The sequence below is a fragment of the Pygocentrus nattereri genome, chromosome 6 (assembly GCF_015220715.1).
Source record: "Pygocentrus nattereri isolate fPygNat1 chromosome 6, fPygNat1.pri, whole genome shotgun sequence".
NCBI classification, from domain to species: Eukaryota; Metazoa; Chordata; class Actinopteri; order Characiformes; family Serrasalmidae; genus Pygocentrus; species Pygocentrus nattereri.
In genome coordinates this window covers 24060957-24084507 of record NC_051216.1, presented here as the reverse complement: position 1 = coordinate 24084507, position 23551 = coordinate 24060957, and the positions used below count along the sequence as shown (strand labels likewise).

The 23551-nt window shown below is 40.6% G+C and overlaps 1 protein-coding gene across 1 annotated transcript in view; it reads right to left on the bottom strand.

Annotated features, from left to right (window-relative positions):
- Positions 1-960: 960 nt before the first annotated feature.
- The window catches only part of lmo7a (LIM domain 7a), a 45396-nt gene continuing 22805 nt past the window's right edge, over positions 961-23551 (bottom strand). Inside the window, exons 9-35 of the mRNA XM_037539138.1 lie at positions 23003-23252; positions 22261-22560; positions 21684-21974; positions 20672-20827; positions 19214-19942; positions 17981-18010; positions 17239-17353; positions 15569-15711; positions 13891-14599; positions 13163-13429; positions 12411-12525; positions 11452-11613; positions 9908-10083; positions 9719-9782; positions 9175-9216; positions 7853-7878; positions 7425-7532; positions 6721-6813; positions 6110-6618; positions 5684-5737; positions 4794-4849; positions 4450-4608; positions 4015-4192; positions 3479-3718; positions 2525-2633; positions 1777-1879; positions 961-1673 (exon numbers count right to left, since the gene is read on the bottom strand). Of these exons, the coding sequence (XP_037395035.1) occupies positions 1651-1673; positions 1777-1879; positions 2525-2633; positions 3479-3718; positions 4015-4192; positions 4450-4608; positions 4794-4849; positions 5684-5737; positions 6110-6618; positions 6721-6813; positions 7425-7532; positions 7853-7878; positions 9175-9216; positions 9719-9782; positions 9908-10083; positions 11452-11613; positions 12411-12525; positions 13163-13429; positions 13891-14599; positions 15569-15711; positions 17239-17353; positions 17981-18010; positions 19214-19942; positions 20672-20827; positions 21684-21974; positions 22261-22560; positions 23003-23252 (5207 nt within the window). The 3' untranslated portion in view covers positions 961-1650. The remainder of the gene's footprint in view (positions 1674-1776; positions 1880-2524; positions 2634-3478; positions 3719-4014; positions 4193-4449; positions 4609-4793; positions 4850-5683; positions 5738-6109; positions 6619-6720; positions 6814-7424; positions 7533-7852; positions 7879-9174; positions 9217-9718; positions 9783-9907; positions 10084-11451; positions 11614-12410; positions 12526-13162; positions 13430-13890; positions 14600-15568; positions 15712-17238; positions 17354-17980; positions 18011-19213; positions 19943-20671; positions 20828-21683; positions 21975-22260; positions 22561-23002; positions 23253-23551) is intronic.

Genomic DNA, 23551 nt, shown 5'->3' with positions numbered 1-23551 from the left:
ATATACCAGAAAGTGGAAAAACATGTCCTTCTGCTAGAAGACACCTGCCTGGTCCACATATATAATATGGTTAAACTGAGTGAGGTCACAGCATATAGACCTAAATATATCCAAGCAACAGGTCATTCAGCTATTTGGACCATTTAAACCAACAGTGCCCCCTGCTCCCATAAGCAATGGTGGGAAATAGGGAGCTTGAGAATGATTCTACTGAAATGAGGGCCAGGAAAGGAATCTGAATGAGTAAAGCTTTGACAATAACACAAAAACAAGCAGATTTGACAGGTGGCATCACATTGTTCCAATGCAGGGAACTAGGCCTATACCTAAATGATTTGGGTTACTCATGGTTTGCTCAAACAGCTGATAATATGGCCACTCTGATTTGTTCTTTATATCATGTATTGTTCTTTATACCTGCACTTTATACCTACATGAGAAATGTAATATAGCACACAAGACTTTCACAAAGAATAAGCACACCATGGTGTGTGGCATTTAAACCAACAGTGCCCCCTGCTGTTGCATCATCCAGTCAACTACAGCACTTTGGAAAAGCTTTAAAGCTACTGTCCACATGTAACAGTTTCTGATATGTAGAGTTTTCGAAAAGAATAACAACTGTTAATGGAAAACACATTTTATTTCTTTAATAAATGTGATATTAATTGTATTACAGCATTAATATGTCTTGTATGTGTAGAGCCCACTCCCGACAAGTTTTATCAGACAAAAAAATTGTGAAAGTCAACTACTATGTGTGGTCTATAAGCCTTCATGTAAAAATACATTACACTTATACATGGTATTTTTAATATGTAGATATAACAATTATGTAGATAATATGCAAATCCTTATCAATGTGCAGTATGTTAGTCAAGGGTAATCAAAAGCTGTGCATGACCACTGCATCTAATACTGTGAAAATCCAATGAAATAATAATGAAATTCAGACACAAATTCAATTTCGGTAACTTTATTTACAAATACTAGGGAATACAATTTCTTTTTGTGCTGTATGTAAGAGATTGTTTTACTCTGTGGAAAATCTTACGTAAATGCCTTAAATGCTTAAACTGGATGCCATCAACAAATAAAACCTCACCTACAAACCATGCCACTTTAAAATATATTCTTAATGTGTTTATTCTAAATCATCTTTCCCCATCATAAACAGAAAGGCACAAAAATAAACAGGACAGGATATCTTTGACAGCAGACCAAATATAACAAAAGACTCATAAAGACAGCCAGATAGCCTCAACAAGCAGTGACGAAAAAGCAGATTCTACCTCTCTTTTATATTATATATATACATATATATATAAACTTTAGTGATATCTGTTCAGCCAGGCAGAAATCATCCATGTTTCATTTGTGAAGAACACAGCATGCAATAATTCTTTCATTGCTAGGTTCCAATTAAATGTATGTCCCTCATACTCTGTACAATCAATCTCTAATACTTTTATGGAAACGCACACATTTGTTAATCTCACCCTTTCTAAAGTGAAACAAAAGAAAAAAAGATGACTGTGTAATCTCAACGGCCAGCTCGACAAAATCGTTCGCACGTGTGGCGATGCTTGCAGTGTTCGTGGTTACTTGAATGGGGTAGGTTCTTCCTCAATCTGCTGTAACCCTGTGAGATCACATGTCATTGGGCTGCCCATCTGCGGAGAGGAGAGCTTTTATGTCAGAACACCTGCACACTTTCCCAAGTCAAATCATGAATCACTGATTCGTGTATTATGTGCCAGGTGAACTATGGCTTACTTTTGACTCGCGTATAGCAGGAGTTACAATAGAGCTGTTTGTTTCGTATTCTGACTTCAGCTCCAGCTTCTGAGCCTCCAAGATCAGCTTTGCACTCAATACACTAAAACATGAAGCACAGGGACACAAAGTAAGAGACTGGGTCATGTATACGCATAAGCATATACTCACCTACATATGAACGGAGATTTGATCTTTGATCTCTGACTCACTGCTGCAGTGAGTCGTCGCTTTAATAAGATAAACTTTAATCTCCGGGGAAACCATTCACCAGCATGTCAAAGACCCAACCCAGCAAGAAAATTGGATAGAAACGTGAAATGCTAAGGCACTATAAAAAGTGTGATGATGGAAGCCCCAGCAGTGATTAAGCACTAAATCAGGCATGCTACTATAATTGCACTGGTGACTGAATGCACCAGGATATGTTCTAAATTCAGAGACTAGACTGTTTGGCACAGATGCTCTGAGAATCCTCACAATAGAGACGTTCCAACCAAAACCGGAGACGTTCCAACCAAATAAATGAGGGCTGTTAATTTGTGCTGGCTGTTTGTAACAGTTCATCAAAACATTCAAAGACATGTGCTAGATGATTTAAACACTGAACATTTAAAAATAGGGAAGTGCCTCTGTGGTTAAAGGATGCTGGCAGGGTAAGCATTAAAGCAAGAAGGGCAGAGTAAGGCAGGTTAGCCATCAGGGCAGCAAGGTTGACTTGACCCCCCAGAAAAGGAGGATTTCTCACCTTAAAGCAAGGTAAATGATAACAGAGCCCCAGGGACTCGATGATCATGGCCGCTCCTTTGCCCAGGGGCATTTCACAGAAAGTACAGATTTTCTTGCCACTGACTGACCTAGATTACAGAATGTAAAAATGACCTGAGAGACCAAGACAGACTACCACATCACTCAATGGGGTGAGGCCTTGAAGACAGTATACATAGCTTGGGGACTGGCGGAATGTGCAAGACTTACAACTACAAATCCTCACAGTTTATTAGGTACACTCACCTTGTACCTGCACTGTTTTATGCAGTCTAACTACCATGTACATGTGGGTTTGCAATTGCTTAATGCGCCACTGGCTATACTAGCTAGTAGTCTAAGAGTTTGATAAAATACAAGACAGGATCTTTTCATTGCACCCAAGTTTAAGGATTAAAGACTTAAATCTGAGCAAGTGAAGCACAGTTACTGGTGGTGCAGTAGCATGTAACCCGTTCTGTGGTGTGTGGGGCTATTAGCCACAGTTACTGGCTTGCACAACCAGCTCCACTCTGCAGTTTAGCATTTAACTGTTGTTAGATTGATAATTTAACATATTTGCATTGAAAATCAAGAAAGAAAATATATAAATCACAATTTAAATCACAATTTGCCAAAAAATAGCAACTAGATATTTTCCCCAAATCTTTCAATCATATCAAATGAAGCCCTTTTCATACAATACATAATTGTTCAGCACCTTTCAACCTAATTTATTAGTGGAAAAGTAGCACCTGCGGACCACCGCTGAATAGATATTTTTTGAATGGTGGATCATTCTCAGCACAGCAGTGACACTAACATTGAAGTGGCATGTTTCCGTGGTTTGCACTGGTACTGATAAGTGTACCTGATAAACTATGTATGTATGTGAGTGTATGTACACTCACATCACTAGAGGTTTTTGACACATAATGTCACATAGAGGGAGTACCTGTTCCGTGACTGAGGGTCTGTTTGTCTGTTATGGACCTGGGCAGGAGTGGAGGATGTGGACCACGACTGCCTGAGGGAGCTCAGGGATTGGGATGCAGGCAGTGTGGCAGAGGCTGGATGGTGGGAGGAGGAGCTGGAATAAGGCCGGCTATAATCTGGGATGGAGGAAGTGCTGCCTGGTGTCCATGATGACCTCCATGAGGGGAGGGTTGAATCAAGATTATCCAAAGACTCACCTCTGTCAAGCCAGCATAGTAGCATTAGCTGTCAATGCTCACAAGTAACAATAGTTATTTTTAATAGTTAAAGCATTTTAGGCCATTTATATGCTACTGCAAGCATATTTGCGGTTAACAAAAGCATTTATTAAAATGGTTAATGCATCAATTTACTACAAAATACATATTAAATGAAGACAAGTTCAAGTTCAAAGAATGTCACAGATGGACTGGTCACCAACTAGTTCTTCTGTTTCAACAATTTTTGGCCACAAGTGGACCCTCTATGTTGGCTATGATTATTATATGCACTGACCTCCTCATGGGCAGACTGATAGGTTCTTTACTGGTGTTGCTGGTGGTGTTTTGCTGGCGGATCCAGCTGCTGTCTGTCAGCAACGGAGTCTTCTTCTTCATCTCCTGAATGATCTGCTGCCTCTCCAACTCAGCTTGAGATAATGACTCTTTCTTCTCACCCAGACCAGTACTTATAGCTAAAGATATTAAAGTAGGCAAAAATATTATAAAAGCAAAAACACGCATATTGAGCATCACTCTGTTTGCAATCTACAGCGGACTATGTGATCACATTTATCCTGAATCAAGTTCTGGTGCACACTGATTGAGTGGTGAGGACTCATGCTTAATTGGATTTTGTATTGGGTTGCATTGATCATCATAGATTTTTGTTAATCAGTCCAAGGTGATTGGCTGGGCTTCTTGATTGGCATGGTCTTGTGCCACGGCCCACCTCTTTCTGGGTTTCTGTATTTCATAGCATTAAGGATGCTTCTTCTCTCTAGTTCCAGCTCGGATGCTGCCTGCTGTCTTAGGATATGAGGATCTTTCTTTCTTCTTAATTCTTCCTCCAAGAACCAGTCAGCCAAGCCCCTGTGCTTTTTATACACACCTGCATACAATCGAACTTACACTCCAACAAGGCTCTGAACTGATTAAAGCAGACTGTTCTGTAAATAAGCTTCATTAAACCAGGCTGTGTAAACTTTCAGCATGACCTCCCAAATACAGCAGCTCCAGCAGATCCTTATCAGGTCGAATGGGCAATGAATAAAGAAGAAATACAAACATGCTAACCTTTAGTGTCTGCTTTTCCCATTTCATCAAGCTCTGGCGTAGATTTTGACTTCAACCTTAAAAAAAAACCATAAAAAAACAATTTAAATGTTAATTTAAAAAAAAATACTAATTAGGCTGTAAATATTCTTGAGGGGGAACTCCACCATTTATTTCAAAATTTTGGCATAATTCAATCATTAACATGTAAAGCCATGTGTGTGAATGCGTAGAGCTGTAATTAACATGGTTTGTTGTCAAAGCTTTGAGGATTCATTTCTCTAATCTTAGCTAAGCTTACACTGCACTAGCTTCATGACCGACAGCTTTGGCAGGGACTCAAAATAAAAATAAGACACAGAACTACAAAACGACTGTAGTTATTTATTTTTTTTATCATATAATTAAAAATCTATCTGTGAAACACGATGACTGCTTTGTTTCCTTAGCTGCGTCAGTTGCACAGACTATGGTTATTTCAATGGTTATGCTAGCCTGAGGCGAGATAATGTAACTGCTGCACCATTTCGGATAGAAGAGGAAAATCTGAACAAGAAGCTGGCAAAAAAAAAAAAACACTGACATAGCTCCATCACGAGTTGAAAGGCATTAAAAGGTCAGAAGAGGTTTGCTCTGTTTCTGCTTGACAGGTGGTTTCTATCAATTCCACTGTGAGCAATTCTGATGCTTTAATCTAGAATGGCGTAATTCTCATCAAACCACTCTAAATTACTTTCTTTACCTCTTAATGATTTAAAGTATGCAGAAATGTTGAAAAATTGGAGGAATCCCCCTATAAGGGCATGGTATATAGTCTTGTATTTTTAAGCGGATTGTGTTTAAGTAATTTATTAGTTGTGTTAAAACAAGTCAAATGCAGCATGTACATATTAAACGAATGATTATTTTACCTGTCTGAGTAGGATAGCTCAGGAAAAATTGTGGTTTTGCCATAGTCCACATCACTGTGATCAAACAGCAGAAGCGGTACATAGAAGCACAGGTTTAAGCATTCACAAACAGATGGGCACAGAACACCACACGTGAGTGGTCTGGTTATTAATGCATGAGTTATGACACAATGGACAGTGTTAGTTTGATCAGTTTATCATTCAGTGCAAAACCATGCAGCAATGGTGAAAGTCCTACACTGCAATACTGCCTGTGCTACAGTACTGCAGTGCAGTGGCATATTATTTTCAATTATTATACACATGAAATATGAGTATATATGAGTATGCTTACACTGCAAGTGCAGCAAACATGCAGAGCCTCAATGCAAACCTCAAACCTACGTCTTGCCCTAAACATTCAACTGTAAGGAACCTGCTGCTTACTTTTCCTGCTGCCTCTCCTGGGCCTCCTGGCGCCTCCTCTCCTCCTCCTCTCTCCTCCTTCTTTCCTCCTCCTTACGCTGACGCTCCTGCTCCTCCCTCTTTTTCTTCTCCTCCTCTAGTCGTTTCTGCTGTTCCCTTCTTCTCCTCTCCTCCTCTAGGCGCTCCTGTTCCTCCCTTCTTCTCCTCTCCTCCTCTAGGCGCTGTTTTTCCGCCCTTCTTCTCTTTTCCTCCTCTAAGCGCTCCTGTTCCGCCCTTCTTCTCTTTTCCTCCTCTAAGTGCTCCTGCTCCGCCCTTCTTCTTTTTTCCTCCTCCAAGCGCTCCTGTTCCTCTTTTCTTCTCATCTGCTCCTCTTGACGCTGGTTCTCCTCTCTCTGCCTTCTTTCCTCCTCCTCCTGGAGGGCCAGTTTAAAGGCCTCATGCTCCTCTGATGAAGGAGTGGCCTGGCTGAGAGGAGATGGAGGAGAGTAGGTGTTGATACTGAGCCGCTCCAGCTCTAGGCTCCTCATCTCCTGTTGAGTGGCATCACAAAGAAGAACATTAAGTTAGTACTAATCCTGTTATAACAGTTTATTCTCAAATATATGATTCTCACAGTAAGATGACATTCTCACCTCTTCATACAGTTTTGTGCCCTCATTCAGAGCCTCTTGCTGAGCTTTTCTAAACTCCTCCTCCAGTTTCTCTTGATCCCGACGATACTTCTCCTGTAGAAAATTTCAGATTTCAGAGCTCTCATTATTACTGTATTTAGATGTCACTTTTAATTTTGCTGTAGAACTGTAGAAGTCAAACAAAGTGGGATGCAAATAAATACTATTATCCTTGCTCATGTAATTTCATATACACTGTACATTCAAAAGTATGAAGACACCCCTTATAATCAGTGGATTTAGCTACTTTTAGGTGCAGTGATTCCTGACACTGGCATTCAGTGACCTAACTAATGCCTGTGGCTGAATGCAATCAAATCCTGACAGCAATGTTTTAAAACCTAATGTAAAGCCTTCCAAGAAGAGTAAAGGCTGTTACTGCAGCAAAGAGGAGATAAACTCAGCATTGTTACCTTTGATTTTAGAAAAAAGAAAAAAAAGAAAAATCTGAGGAGCAGGAGTCTACATTTACTTTAGTTCAGATCCAAAAGTGAATGCCCTTTATTTACTAAGCTTGTGTTTGGCACATAATAAAGTACATCCTCCTAATAATGAGAAGATGTTACATAAGCTTCAGGAACGCCATAAGCTCGGCCATCTGTTCAACAGAACTTTTATCTCTTCACAAACACAGATAAAATGAGAGTAATTTAGGGTTAGGTTACCTGCAGCAAACGCTCCTGCTCTTTTTGCCATTTCTCCTGCCGCCTGCGTTCTTCCTCGGGATCCCAGGACCATCGGTTGGAGGATGCAGAGAGCGAAGGAACAGGCAACTAGAGATCACAGAGAAATATTTCAGTCATTCAGTCTGTAAATGTATGCAGCTTACACCAGATAACTATCAGCTAAAGTCATTACTGTTATGCGGAGTCTCTATCATGGATAACGAGTTCATAAGTTTACATTTGAAAAATACTGTAGGATGTAAAATAAACATCTGAAATAACTTAAATCTAAAATTGGCCAACAAAGCAAAGTATTCTTAGACTCATTATTTTCATTATCCAAAGACATGTTTTCAACTGCATGTACAGCCATTGAAAATGATAGGCCAGGGCTTGTAAAAATAGTATGAGCAAGCAACTTTGCTTACATCTGATATTGCAGTTTCAGATCCCCCTAGAAAAGAAAGACAAATTTGAAACCTTTGCGTTGTAGCACTTAATATAGTTATTTCAGCAAATTTGAATTCTATTGAACATCATGGAAATATGTAAAAACATCATGCAATTCCTTTACATCTACAGATTATATTACATGGTAGGGGTGTAACAATTCAGACTGTACATTTTTCAGTCCAGTAAAATGAGGGGTCCCGGAAAAACAAGTTTCCATTTTCAATTAACGAAACCATTCAACATAATAAAATAACTTAAGACTTTAGAATGGCAGAGTGAAGTACTCATCAAATCAAAAAAGTGGTCCAAGATAATGCACAAGCCATGAGCGAATGTTAGCCCTGAGCCAATAGCTAGTAGCTAACACACTAGCAAAAACAATACTTTACAATACACCACTATGCAATGATTCATATTGTTACACCCCTAATAATACATAATGCAATTATGATATGATTATTTGTAAACTACTAAAAACTTTTCAGTCACATGCAGCAAGTTGGCAAAAGCTAACCCCCCCCCCCAAAAAAAAAACAAACAAACAAACAAACAAACAAAAAAGCCCACACTTCCCAATGATAAACAGTCACATGCCACATGCAGAAACACTGGCCATTAGAAGGTCAGGATGCCAGATCCATGCACAGAAGCACAGCAGCATGCAAAAGGGCAGAGAAGCACTGTGCGTAACCTGAACACCATACCAACACAGACCACAATACAGATTACTGAATATTTTCCTTATTGGCTGATCTGATTTTTGGAAAAAGAAGGGATGATATTCTGAGGAATAACAGATGTAGGCCAAGAGGGAATGCTGAATGCTAACCATTTTCTCAATATATCTACTACATCATTTATAGACGAGGAGGATCTCTGACACTGCCATAGCACTGATCTGCAGAAAGACCGCAGCGGAATCTAATATTCCTCTGATGTGGAGTCTAAGACAGTCTTGGGTGTTGATATGTCAGTATGGGACTTGACATGCAGTCTTGTGGAGCCCATATAGTAGTTTTAAAGCACATTCTGACCGCACCAGAAACTTGTGAGCCTCTGAAAAAAGTATATTCATGTCAAAGGTTTCTTTGTTGCTCTGAACAGAAACTGCAGCGCCTCTGAAAAATGTATATCAAATCATGTTAGCAGTTTGATTGTTGCTCTGAAACATATAGAGTGTGTAATCTCTCTCTCTGTCCACCTTATTCTTTTCTTATTCATGTGCTCTGGGGCTTTTACAGACAGCATGTCAGTATGTTGACGTGTAGGTGAACACTGCACACTGAACTCTGTTTACCACAGAGATAGACCAGAGCATTGACTGTGTTCCCTGCTGAGCCTGAGGGAAGAGCACATGGGTTATGAAGACTTTAGCTACAAAGAGGAAGAAGACGATGACAGGATGAAGGCCTAGCAGTGCCCAGCACCAAAAACCACACAGCCAGCTTTCGGCTGCTCTTTTACCTTGTTCAAAAAACTCTGATCTCCTTTTTAAGTTTTTCAATGAAATGGGTTCTGATTCTATGCAAGGGATAAAACAGATCAGAGGAGGACAGAAAATGAGAAAAAGTAATAAGATTCGGCTCACCTGAAAAGACAGATTCATTAGTATACATTTAAAAAAAACAATGTAAGTACAGAATGTGATGCAGGTTTGCAAATGTAAACATTTTAACGACATAAATTTTAAACTTCTCAAAAATGCCCAACAATACAAACCACACGCTATAATGAAACAGCATCCTATACAACAAGCAAAACACTCAAGAAAAGCTTGCATTTTCCACTTGTATTAGTGTAGGCCAGTCATAAACTGAGTAAATGTGAGAAATGTGCTTTACCTTTGTTCCTCAGAGTCACCGGCTGCTCACGGATCCCACCATTTATGCTACTGGAAGCCAGATTCTGCAAACGAGAACCGGTGAGTCATGTGTTTACTGATATAAAATGACAGCTTCAGAAATCCACTGACTTGTACTAATTGTAAAGGAATGAAATTAAAATTAATGTTTAGCACACTATATGCTTACATTGGCATTTTGGGAAGTGACATTCAGAGTTTTCACGGCGGTGTCCACGGCCGGGTGGGAGGTGAAGCTGACGTTGGAGCTGAGATATGTCTCAGGGGAACCTAGAGGATCCGCACTGGTCAGATTGATCGTCTTATGGCTTTTAAATGGAAGGGAAGGTAGGTCTCTGCCCCAGTCTGATAATGACGCATGGTCAGAATCATCCATTTTAAAAACACAGAATTAGCGACTACAATAAGAGACACATGGTTACACAGAGGCGTCTGATGGAAAAGGCCTTAGCTACCAGGTTAGCGCTACCAGATAGTGGGGTTGACAGACAGACCACCTTCTCCTGCCATGCAGCCTTTGGAGCTCCACACACCAGTTTTACCAACAAGCTTATACCTCCCAATAATGCAGTTCATGAAAGGATAGGTATAATTGCAAAAGTATTAACATTAATGTCAATCAAAACTACAGGATAGCAAATGGTATAAGCTTGTTGATAAACACCACAAAAAACATTGCTAAAGAGCACCATGAACCTTCACAAGCTGGGTTAAAATTGCACTGTTCACACAGAATATGCAGACCACACACCAAACAAGACATACATAGCGTGGGAGAGGTTGACAACAGGACAGTTGTGAGACAGTGAGAAACAAAGTGAGAAACTGGAAGTCTGACAGATAGTTGAGCACATATACACACAGACAATGAGAAAGGAGACAGACATTCTTCTGTGTCAGCTAATAATCTTGTACACAAACTAACCAAGTTACCCACTCAGAGTGAAACAGGGCTTAGGGAACTGAAAACTGGTGTGAAATAAGTTTATTGCACTATGGTTTCTCAACTTGTCTTCTCTGAACTATAGTCATCTTTAAATCTGTTAATGTTTAAATCTTCTGACTAAATGCTTACATTTACATGCTTACAAAATTACAGCCTAAACAGCTGAGTATATGACAACCACTTGCACTATTTTAAAACATTTTACTACATCACGCTTTATGGATTTCAACTAATTAGTAGGAAGCTATAGTTAATCTGAACCGAGCTGTACACTACAATTACTATAAACATATAATTACAGTAAATAATTTATCATTTAATAATTTTTGGTTACCCCAATGAAACATCTCAAAATAATTTTTGCCATACAGCATTTAAATTCTACATAACAATGTAAATGCAAATAAAATTACATATGAGGGCAATCATTAATAAGAGAAGCTGTTAATTCTTGACTAATCAGGGTTGGCTGAGTTATTAAAATCTGCCTAGACTCGGCTGATAATAAAGTCATGAGGCCCAATACAGAATGACGCACAACTGCAGCAGTCTATTGCAGTCACTCAGTTTGGGTGTTATTTGCTTGCATTACTAGGTTAGAGAGGAATTCTGCCATTCTTCCCAACCAATGAAAGCGTGGCTCACCTCTGCACTTTGTAAACACTGTCATAGCTAGATAACATATCTTAAGATGAAGTCAAAGACCGAGAGGGCTGGTGGAGGCCCAATTATAGAGTCTTAAGGTGTGGGTGTATGTGGAAGCTTACTGTTCTTGCCGTGTCTGCGGATGTCCATTAGTAGGCTGCCCTGCTGTAGGGCCTGATCCATACTGCTCTTCCATTGCTCATAGCCCATGTCTGCCACCTTGTGTCCATTTACTGTTAAGATCTCATCCCCCACCTGCAGGTGGCTCAGCTGTGCTGGACTGCCTACACATTCATTGAAACACACAGAAAGTGTCGGATCATTAAAAATGTGCCGTCTTCCTGTTTATTAAGCACTTTTTGTCTTTTGTTAAGTATTTCACCTAGATTTCAGCATGTTGCACCATCAACTACAATGAGTCCTCCTACTGAGGAGTAGCAGGAGCACATGTCAAGCATGTATCAGTCATTTTCTTGGAACATGAGATCTATGGCTTTGAATCAATAATTTCCAAAACTATTCCACTCAATTACTAAAAATCCAGGTCAAAGCATCATTGCAGAACCACAAGAAAGGACTATTTTAGCAAATGATTTAATTCTCTTTGACAAGTTCCTACCAGCAGGTCCAAATAGATATCATAAATGTAAAATACACAATTCTGAATCCATATAGTAACTGCACATCCTTCGCTTTAATATTATGTACCCTGTACAGTTTTACAGCAGCAAGTAATTTGTGTATGTATTATACACTATCCTTTAGCCTTTATTCTCTTGCTCCTCAGCAAACAATGTTATACAAGATGAGCAGCTCATCTCATTTGACCTAGAAAAATTCTGCCCTATATAGCTTTAGAAAAGACTGCAGAGACATTTTCTATTAACATTTGCATTAAACTCAAGTACAAAGCTGACAGCAACATATGCTCAGTCAATTCATATGTGCATTTTCGTATTAAGTTAATGGAAGATAATCTTGTGTGTTGCTTTTGACCTCTGGAGGATGCTCTAAGGATCATTAGGAAAGCCATAATTAACTATTAACATTATTTATTCTATTTATTTGTTTCTCTATATACCTGGTTGTATTGATTTGACATGAGCCCCTGTGGAGTCCCAGGTGCTCTGGAAGCCAAAGTCACGACTGGTGCCGGGTTTCTGATTCAAGCTGATTCTCATGTCACTGTAGCTTTCCTGGAAGACAAACATTATGCATGAAACTAAAATCATTTAAATGCCTAACAATCTGTGGCATAATGAGAGACGAAAAGGGAGCTCCTAGTGCATCACACTGTGGCAGATACGGCAAGTATGGAGAGTAAAGCTGGTGGCTCACTGCATCTAAAAATACAGCAATGCAATAAACAGTGCTTGTGCACACACAGAGTTGCCGGTCACCTACACTCACTGACTACTTTATCAGGAAGATCTATGTTAATGGAAGTTGTGCTGGCACAGCAGCATTGCTGGAGGTTTTTACATAATCTGTGCACTTGCTGGCCAGTTAGATACACCTACCTTGTTGGTACACCTTGAATACAGTTACAGACTACCTCATCTCTTTCTATGCCCAATTTGTGTCAGTCATCCTCTAGCTGCTCATCAGTCACCATACTTCTGACCACAGGATTACTGGGTAATGGATTTGTTTCGTTGACAAGGTTAACCGCTCACAGAACAGGTAGGACAGACATTGTGCATTTGAGTAATAATAAAATTTTGCCTTCACAAATGCTATATAAAAAGTGGCACAACAAGCATCTCTGAGTATTTCATATCAGTTCAGTTTCAGATGCAAGGGTAAAACGTATTAGATCCTAGGCAAACCTACCTGCTGTGCATTGTTGACAGGGGACACAGCTTTGGGCTGTGGAGACACTCTGCTGACTGGAGTGACAGAGGAGAGGGTGTGTGTAGATGGAGCCACTTGTTCCTCCACTTCCTCCACTTCCTCCTCCTCCTCCTCATCACTGCTATGAGCAGAGCTCGTCTGGGAGTGAGCCTCATCTTCTTTCATGAATGGTGCATATCGGCTAGGAACTGTTGTTTTCTCTGATCTCTCTGCATCACCATTGAAACGCTTGTGAGAGTCATCCATCTGGGAGCAGTTCAGAAATGAAACACATTATTTTGTGTGGAAGTGTTAAAGGATATCACTACAATTAATTTTTCAAAGAATGTAGATTATACTGTAGGCGAGTCTGTAATGTGCTTGAGCTAGACCACTATGGTATATAATACAGATGACAGCATCAGGTGACCACTAGCATTGCAGACATGTCTAGGTTAAGTCTAAGTTATGTAACTATTATATTCCCACACTTAACAAAATTACTAGCATTTTACACAGCAGCTTTACTCCAGCAGTGTAACTGAATTAGCATGCTGCATAATTCATCAGAGTTGTAAACAGATCAGGCACTGACTGTAAATAGATCATGCACTGTAACAGTTGGGTATTTCTCAGTCTCCCAGAGTATTTCAAATTAATATATGTATAAGCCACTGAACATCAGGTTTTGCATGTTAGTATTTTTATAAGTGAGTAAGGCCTCTCACCGTGTAAGCTCGGGGCATAGAGGCGACCCTGTTAGATTGGGTGCCGAAAGGTCTGGGCGTGACAACGGAGGTGAGTCGTGCGCTATCTGATCTCCGATAGCTCCTGGGGAGTGAGGCGGAAACTTGAGCCACCTCTGGCTGCTTTCTCTGCACTGAATCGAGTTTATACAAAGAAGCCTGGCTTTGATCCTCCTCCACCCTTCCATAGGGACGCCTGGGTTCAGGCACAGGGCGAATGGAGCTTGAGTAGCTGGAGTTGTCGACTGGCTTGGTGGTGCTGCTGAATTTGCTGTTGGGCTCCAGTGGAGGACTGCTGGCGCTGCTGGACCGACTGCTGCTGGTGGGCTCTACTAAACTGGGCTTGCTGGTAATGTTTGCTGGAATTGGGTCATCTAGGAGGTTGCGACTGCTGTATATGCTGGTTTGATTTTCTTTACTGCTACTCATCTTTGACTGGTTCCCTGGGCTGGTATTAAGAGGACTCTGCGGAGAAACTGCTTCGTCTGATGCCATGCTGCCAGCCACAGGCTCATCATCACTCAGGCTAGACAGAGAGGGCACCATGGGTTTGTCTCTGAAAGCATAGGGGTTATCGATAGTGTAGCTGCGTGATGGTAATGTCTTGCTCCTGGGCGCTGGTTCCTCAAAGACATCCTGGTCGTCAGAAGTGCTGAAGCGGCTCCTGTAGCTACCTGGCCCTCTGTTTTCCCTGAGTCGTGAAAGGGAGAGGAGTAGAGAGACGATTAGATTACACTCTCACCACATGCTCAGCCCAGAAATGGTTAGAGAGCAGCAGAGACTACATTTTCCCTTTCAACTAGTGGGGAAATCTGAGTTTGTGCAAAACTAACAATGTAGAACTTGAAATTGTTGGGTACCAGAAAGGCTTAGGTGCTTAACGGATGCTAATAAAGATTTAATATTTCAACCGACATTGCTTGCACCATTTTATTAACTTTTTTTGTTATATTTAATATAATTTTAAAAATATTCTGATTCTGATTATCATATTAATTTCAAACAAAGATTTTAAATTGACTTGTTGCACAATTTCAAAAATCAAATTCAATGCTTTTTAATAACTGCTTATAATAAATGCTTTTTTAAGACCTCAACAAAAGAAAAATAAAACCATTTCAGCCACACAATGATGCACACAGACCCAAATACGTATTAATGTTTTATTCAAACAGAATGACTGAATGTTAAACAATAAGGTATGCTTTGAGATACAATATGTTATCAATTTTCCTATCTAGTTCAATTAACTGCTCTCTTGTTCCCTTACATGGTCTTTCAGTGTGTTTGACACTGATTCTGATTCATTTAATGCATCAGTTCAGTTGTCCTCCAGCCTTTTATCATCTGTCAGTGTCTGATCACAGGACCCCTTTGGGGTAGATATTTTTGTGTGGTGAACCACACAAAATTTTTAGGCTTCTCAGAATTGTAAAATAAGACATTTTCTGACATTTCATCGTCTTACATTTTTTAAATCTATCACAAGAGTTTTTAAGCATCCACAAGAAGCCTGTGTAACAATCATTACAGAATGACTGCCCATGCATTCTGTTTCCACAAACTATAAAAACACATGATTGTTATTACTGACACATAGTTTTTAGTGTTAAGATTTGTATATGCATTCATCTATATGTGCCTCTCAGGTGCACCTTACCTCTCCTCTGCCATCTCTTTAAAGGTTTTGGATTTCCTGGTACTGCTGCTTGAAGTGAGGCTCTCTATCTGCTCCCTCTCTTCTTTCTTCTTCATTATATCAGAGTTAACACTCTTGCGCCTGTTCTTCCATTTGGTGAGATCCTGAAGGAGACAAGGCAGCAACACTCACTCTCCATAACCTGCACTCAGGTGCTCATTCATAGACATATCCAGAGTAGGCAGAAGGGAGAGAGAGAAACAGAGAGGACAGGATGGGGGGAGGGGGGGTTTGGGGAAAGAGAGAGAAAGGGTGGGGGTGTGGACTAGATTTAAAGGTGTCCTATTTGTGGGCTTGGCTCTACTTGTCTTGTGTCCCACGTGAATTTGGAGCCCGTATGTGACCTAATTGCTGCGTTGAGGAAAAAGTCCTCTACAACTTATTTGCCCTTACAATACAGCATCATAGCCAAGAAGGAAGAGAATAAACTCTTCATTATAGGGTCTGATGTTCACAATTATAAGCAACTATTATATAGTTTACAGTTCCTTAAAGTAAGGACCTATAAGGACCTTTGGGTGATCCTGTATCATTAACAGCCCTCCTTCAGTACTACCAACAAGAAAAGACTGCCTTTCATTTAATGCATCAGAAACACTCCTACCCCTGTGAACATTAACTCTAAACTACAAAATACAAATTATGAAAGTCCACAAGAAATCTGCAGGGATATTCGTCCACACTTTCAAATTTCAGTCTCAACAGTTGTTTTCATTTTCTGCTTCTTACAATTCAAGTAATCCCACTGTATTCAGTGATGTTGACATCTGGATTCTAGGGTGGTCTGTCCATTGTTCTGAGAATACTGGCAGCTTCTATGTTTGATTTGTACATTTTCTTTTTCATTGTCTATTTTTTTCCCCTCAGTTATGGTTTCTTGACTGCTACAGACTACTCAGACAGGTTGTTTCAGATCTGAAACAAGAATGGAGCTTGATTTTCTCCTCTAACTCGAAGATAAAAGCTTTATGCGCTGTTTATGTAAATGTGACAGTTATGTTGGGAGTCACATTTTCTAAAAACTCTTACATTTTTTTCCCACAGTTTTGAAAACTTATTTTTCCAAATAAGTGTATGTATATATATATATATATATATATATGTTATTTTCATTTATTCTCCTTTGACTTTCCCATTTCCCATTCCTTGTTCATGTGGATCTTATCTCATCAAAAATATCGTAAATTATCTACATAAAATAAATAAGTTGTAGTTAATGGGCACTTTGGAAAGTAAATAAATGAAGGAGGGTCTCTAACTTTTTTTTACAGTGCTGTAAATGGATGTAAAGCATACCAAAGGAAATGTGAAAATTCGGACATGGACAACAACATGATAAGTATGTAACTTACCAAATACTTTACTGTAGTTGCTGGATAAGAATTCTTAAAATTAACATCTGAATAATAAGCCTGCAGTTTTAGCAATTAAATAATACCAGTTTTGATGGGCGTCTGCAGTGAAGCATAACATAAGGTAATTATCTAAATTATCTAAAGTGCAGCCGTGCTTAACTAAAAAAACTGTTAGGATCAAGAAAGTACAAAAGAAGGGAATGACAGTGTTTGCAGAAGAAAGCAGCATAATTAAAGTAAAGCCCCTGCAGCAGCGCACCCAGGGCTCATACTCACATCCTGCCATTTGTCCTCACTGTCCCTCATCTGATCACGGATCTTCTGCAGCTGCTCATATTGGATCTGCTTTGTTACAGCCTGCTCAACAGCAATATCACTCATTGACTTGCTCCTGCCAACACACGTATACAAAGTCAACATTGGATTATCCACCAATGACATTTCATGATGGAAAGAAATGCATTTTATCCAGTATCATACTGTATGAAAACACAAATCACAGCATCAATTATATTCAGACCTGTATGTGAAAATGCAATAAACAAAAACAGCCATTTTAAAGCCTTTTACATGCATTTACTCATGATGTCAATTATGCTTTAGTGTTAGTAAAACAGCTGTTGCTTGCTGAATACAAGTTAGTGCAATAGTGCTCAAAAGGTACAATGACATTATGCACATCCACCTCAGCCTGAAGAATAGACCTGCAATAATGCCCTAGCTCTGAATAACTGAAATTTCAGGGTCTACCAGCTATAGATGTTTCCCAAATCACCGAGGCACAACTCCTCAATACAGTGCAAACTGAATGTTTGGTTTTATTAGCTAGCACTGTACGCATCTGGTAATTCCACTTTGTGTGGCAATGAAAAGAACTGGCTTGCAGCCCATGGGGACCAAAGCAATGTGAGTGTCAGCGTTTAGTGTCGGTGCAAAGCAGGACAACATAAAGGCAGCAGGCCATGACAACACAGCTGAGCAAAACGTGCCACATTCCTGGCTTCAGATGTCTACTCACCCATCACTATCCGAGCCCTTTTGCAACAGTCTGGGGAACCAAAGAAAACCACACACAAGCTAGGTCAAACTTTTAATTATACTCAGCAAACATGTCTGGCCATCAGTGAAGCACAGAAATTCACCCAAAGGCACTCAAAAGCAGATTTAGATTCATATTTAGAGCGCACATCAATCTTGGTCAGTAAAACTCAGTTTGTTGCCAGGCAACCAGAACATTGTCAGATTCATGCCTAGTGTTGACTTTGCTTTCAGAGAGAACATATGTTCAGCAACACAAATCACATTACTACCTCATGGAGTGCGGCTGCAAAAGTGTGCGAACATAGATTTTAAGCAGTAACTCATTTTTGGAAAAGCAAGAAGTACACTAACGTCACTGGAAACAGGAGTTCCCCACATGTCAAGGTGATAACTCCTTGTAATTTGTTAAAGGTGTGCAGCCACCCCACTAGTTGAACTGTTTTACTTGGCAATCACAGGGCAAATGTGTTTTGGAAGTGCGTTTCCATAGACACAAATGGGTAACTTCCAGCTTTCACCGGCTCTGGTGGCTATGGGGAATTTCTAGCTAGGGAGGCTTGCAGGCAGCCTCGTAAAGGGCGGCTGTGTCTGGCTGTGTTATTTATAGATATTACTCAGGTTTTCACATTCCTCCACAGCTTTGGTCATTACACTCCCACCTCAACATGTCTGTGTAAAGCTCATGATTTAAAGCAACATCAAGCTGCTTGACTAAACTGTAAGCAGAACTTTGTCTCATTTTGCACAGATGCATTCATCACAAAAGCGTTCAGCAAGGTTCTTTATTTATTAGACAAACAAACAAAATACAGGCACTCTCAATCCTTCAGCAAAAAGAAAAAACTGCATGGCAACTCAAGAATAATAAAATAAGAAAACACTTTTTTGGTGTTATGGTGGCAAACTTAAGTTCATGCATTCTTAATACATATTTGTATATGAAAATATCTTAACCATATTAGCAATACATATAAATGAATACCGTTTCCTGACCTATTCGTTATCCCTGTCATATCACATTACTGAGCAATTGTAACAGTAATTTATTCTGAAAGTCTGAATATAGAGAAGAACTTTCTACTCAGCAAATTCATAAAGGCTGTTATAGCAATCAATGGCATATTTGAACAAACCTTACTAGGCTACACATGTAGCAGTGGCTGAAAACAGACAGGGACTGGGGACATGCCTGCACACTCAGAAGCCTAACCTCTCCACCATCAGCCTCTTCTTATATCTCAGACGGCTGGCCTCTCTGATGGCCCGCCATTTTTGCAGGTCCTCCTCGCTGCAGGATGAAGGTACGCTGGGAGTACTCTGACTTCGCATGCCTTGGATGTGCACCATCCTCAGCTTTCTGACTAGCATATCATCTGCTTTCAGGTGATCCTCCTCGCTCCGTATGTCCACTGGCTTTGGCTGCTCCGGTGGTGGAGGGCATGGGGCACACAGAAGCTTGGCCTGAAGCTTTGGAGGCAGTGTCCATGGCTCTGGAAGGGGCACAGGATGGTAGTTATCAGGCGCCCCTGAAGGGGGACGCTGTGCAGACTGAAACAGGACTCTTCGGTACAGCACATCATCTCTCTCGATGTCTGGGTATGTTGGTTGGCCGCTACGGGGCTGGACGACTACTCGGATGTACGGCTCTGACCGGCGATGTGAGGTGAGGAAGTCTCCGTATTTCAGCCAGGCCAGCTCGGTGCTGGAGTGGAAAGCACAGGTACGGCGAGTGAACATGTCATCGTTTTCCAAATCAGGTAGGATGTCCTCAGACACATTATAGGGGTCCTTGGAGTTCTCGCGTCCCCGGAGGGGATGTCGCTCGCACTTAAAGAGACTTGGGCCTGAGGTGGGGTCTGGCCTGGGCCAGAAATCAGGGAGCTCTAATCTGGGGGGTCCAGTGCTTTGCTGAGCAGCTGTGAGTAGCTGCATGGGAGGGCTATGGTGAAGCGGAAGGGAAGAAAGAGCAGGTTTCAGAGCATGCAAGCTGACAGGGATAAAATGCAAGTGAGGTGAAACCAAGTGAAAAGGAGATGGAGTATAATAGCACCTAATAAATGCACAATAAGGCACACATAAATGTGATGCTTCAGGAAAGAGCTGCTACAGGGATAGTTGAGATTAATTCACTTTGAAATCTGAAGCAGTTGTGCAAAAATACTTTAGAGGGCCCATCAGCTATATTTTCCTTGCATTTTATTTTTGCCCACAAGGTCCATATATTATGTTTTATATGTGTTTATGTACAAAAAACAGCCATAATTTAATCTCCATCCCTCTCCTGGGGAATGCCTCACAAAAAATTTATTCAGAAAGGGGCTGTTTTGAAGCTCAATTTCCAGAGATGGACCATATGGACTGCGAAATGAATGGTAAATTTTAAAATGTTTATATAGTAAATCAAATTCCTATATAAAAAACTGACATGGACTCTTAAGTATTGTAAATTGCTGACAGGTGTATGTGAAAATCCATTCTGTATGACATATTACTACAGATGGATACATTTTTACTTACATGCAGTTTTTAATGACAATTGTCCGCAAAGAGCAATGATGATCAGTGTTCATAATGTAGGTTAGTAAACAGCACAGTATACTGCATTCATTTGTGTGAGCAGAAGCCATAGTAAGGCCAGTCCTACTGTATATGGGACTGTGATAAGGACCTGGGGGATGTGGGGAGGCAGGGCTGAGCCGAGGCTTCAGGTGTGTGGGGGTAAGAGGGAGGGGGTTCAGAGTGTGAGCGAAAGGGAGAGCGCGCACACAGCCAGGGATTCACATCAGAGTCGGAGTCGTCCGGGGATGAGCCAGACTTCTTCCGGCTGGACACAAGGAGGTCAGGGAGTGAAGGGACAGAAAGAAGGAAGAAAAAGACAATAGGGAAAGACAAAAACAAGAACCCATGAGCCAGGAGAAAGCAGAAAAGAAGTGTAAACAGATTAAATTACATGCATAGAGTGAAATAAAAGAGGAAAACCCAAGAACCCATAAAATACTGACTGTGAAATAATGTAAATAGTACAGATGCATAACTGTTGAGTACACTACCATTAAAAAGCTTGGAGTGTGTAAAAGATTTGGTATTAGGACTTCTTAGGAACTTCAAAGGTTTCAATAAAGTAATATGAAGCTGTAAAAGCCATTTTTAAATGTGTCCATAAGTATGAACACACTTTATAATAATGATTTATAATAATGAAGAAAGCTGTATAATATTGAGAAAGTTATTTTAAAAAAATCAGTGTCCAGAATGTTTTGTATTTGCAAAGTGGTGTTCAAAAGTTTGAGGAAAATAATGAAAATAAATCAATATAAATATATAATTCTTAAAGCAAATAACTACTTGTTCCACAAAAATGTGAAATATTGAATAAAAGGTCTAAAAACACTATTAACAGTAATATTTTAAACGACACCAAGCTTTGACAGAATAAAAAAATGAATGAATAAATTAATTATATATATATATATATATATATATATATATATATATATATATATATATATGTGTGTGTGTGTGTGTGTGTGTGTGTGTGTGTGTGTGTGTGTGTGTGTGTTAGTAATTACACAAATTATTTTGATCCAAAATGATCCAAACTTTTGAACAGCAGTGTTCATATGAACTTAAATTTGTATTTGAAACGTGGTTAGCAGTCACCCCTGCAACACTAGACACACCTGAAGCCCTGGATCTTTCTGTACCAAGGCCGACGCTGAGATCCTAGTTTGATCTTCTGCACATGTACATCCTCCTCAGGTGTCCAATATTTGGGCAGAAATTTATCATAGGGCATAGTAGCAGAGGGCTGGGCCATCAGGCCCACTTTACGTGCATAAAGATCATCTTGAATGGGGTCAGCATAACCAATCTCATCATCCTCATCATCCTCATCCTCGGAGTCCTCATGCATGTACACGTCTGCAGACACAGGCCTCCTAGCAGCCTTCTGAGGAGACCCAGACTCACTGCTGCTCAAGAGACAGCCAAGCGGAAGAGTCACTGCACAGACATTTCTTACCACAAGTCGTCAACCAACATAAGTGCAAAAATCAAACAGAAAACCAAACCAAACCAAACTCCTGCAGGAAAGGATGCAACTTGTTTGTGGATACCCAAAACAAACATGACAAAAATCAGGACCAAAAAAAAAGAAACCACATTCAAACTCAAAACAGAGAGGAAGCAGATGTTAGAGCCATGTTATTAGACATCAATGGTAAACGGAAGCGTGCTGGCCGCGGGGCATTGTCTGACCTGAGATAGGTCAGCGTCTGTTGGGGGACGTTAGTGACAGTGACTTGTGGCCATGAAGCTCGGGACATAGCCGGGGACTCCACTGAGGTCATGGGTAAGGCAAAGTTGGTGGGTGTGACCGGAGAAGGGCTGTGAAATCTACGGCTAGCCAAGTCATCCAGGACCAGGTCGGGGTCGGGGCGATCAGCATCTGAATCGCTGCTCTCGTACTCGTATGCCCAAGCAACGCGAGTGGTTGGTACAGAACTCTGGGTGTTTGCTTCACTCGCAGTGGAGGGACCTGTACCTGTTCTGTCAACACTGTGGCCAGGAGGAGTCACACGCACACAATACCAACACAGGGGTGAGACGGCACCAAAATTCTGACATTCATCACGACCAACTGCATTGTCACCTTTGAATGACCAGCATGCCATCTTTCAATGACCTGTGCGTTCATGAACAACTTTCAGTATTACTCCTTCAAGAAAGGCTTGAAAGCTAGCTCACTGTTAGACCTCAGGGTCCATATTCAGCAAGCACTTCAGAGTAAGACCACTGATCTTGGATAAAGTCCATCAGTCCATATGTTGTCTAATTCAGTGCCGTACAAAAGGCATAAACAGAGCTCAGATCAACATTCTTGCTCTTGGATGTTTGATAAATATGGACACAGGTCTTGTAAATTCATGTATCCCTATTCATGGTTAAGAAAAATGCATAAAGCCCAGACCAACATGAGCTCTAGAAAGACTGGCATTACCTAGAAAAGGTTCCATCCTCTTCTGTAAACATGGGACTGGCCCAGCTGCGCCTGCTGTCATCATGGCGCTCGGCGCGTCTCTTGCGCAGGGGTGCTGGTACATAACCCGACTGCTTGTCTTTGGAGGGCAGGAACTGGTTGAACTGAGTGGTGGTCTTAGGAGTAACAGTGAGCGAACGGCGATAGCTGACTGAGCCCTTGTCTACTGACATTCTGAAGCCCACCTCTGCTTCAGGGTCACTGCCACAACCTGGAACAGAACAGAGAAAGACAAGGGTAAGAACTCTCCGTCTCACTCTCTCTTATTTGTGGTAAACAAGAAATAGCATAATAGTGGGAATGGTGGGAGGCTCATTTACAAGCTGCTGTGCAGTATGGAAGAATGTCTCACTGAGGTGAACACCTAGCAAGTTCATAGATCGCCCTAATTACAGCCCTGCTTTTTCATGAGCTCAGTGACATGAGCAAGGAGAAAAACAGAATCTAAAAGAAGGGCATTTTTAATGTTTATCAACATAGTGAGTGTCTTGAATATCACACTCAACTCAC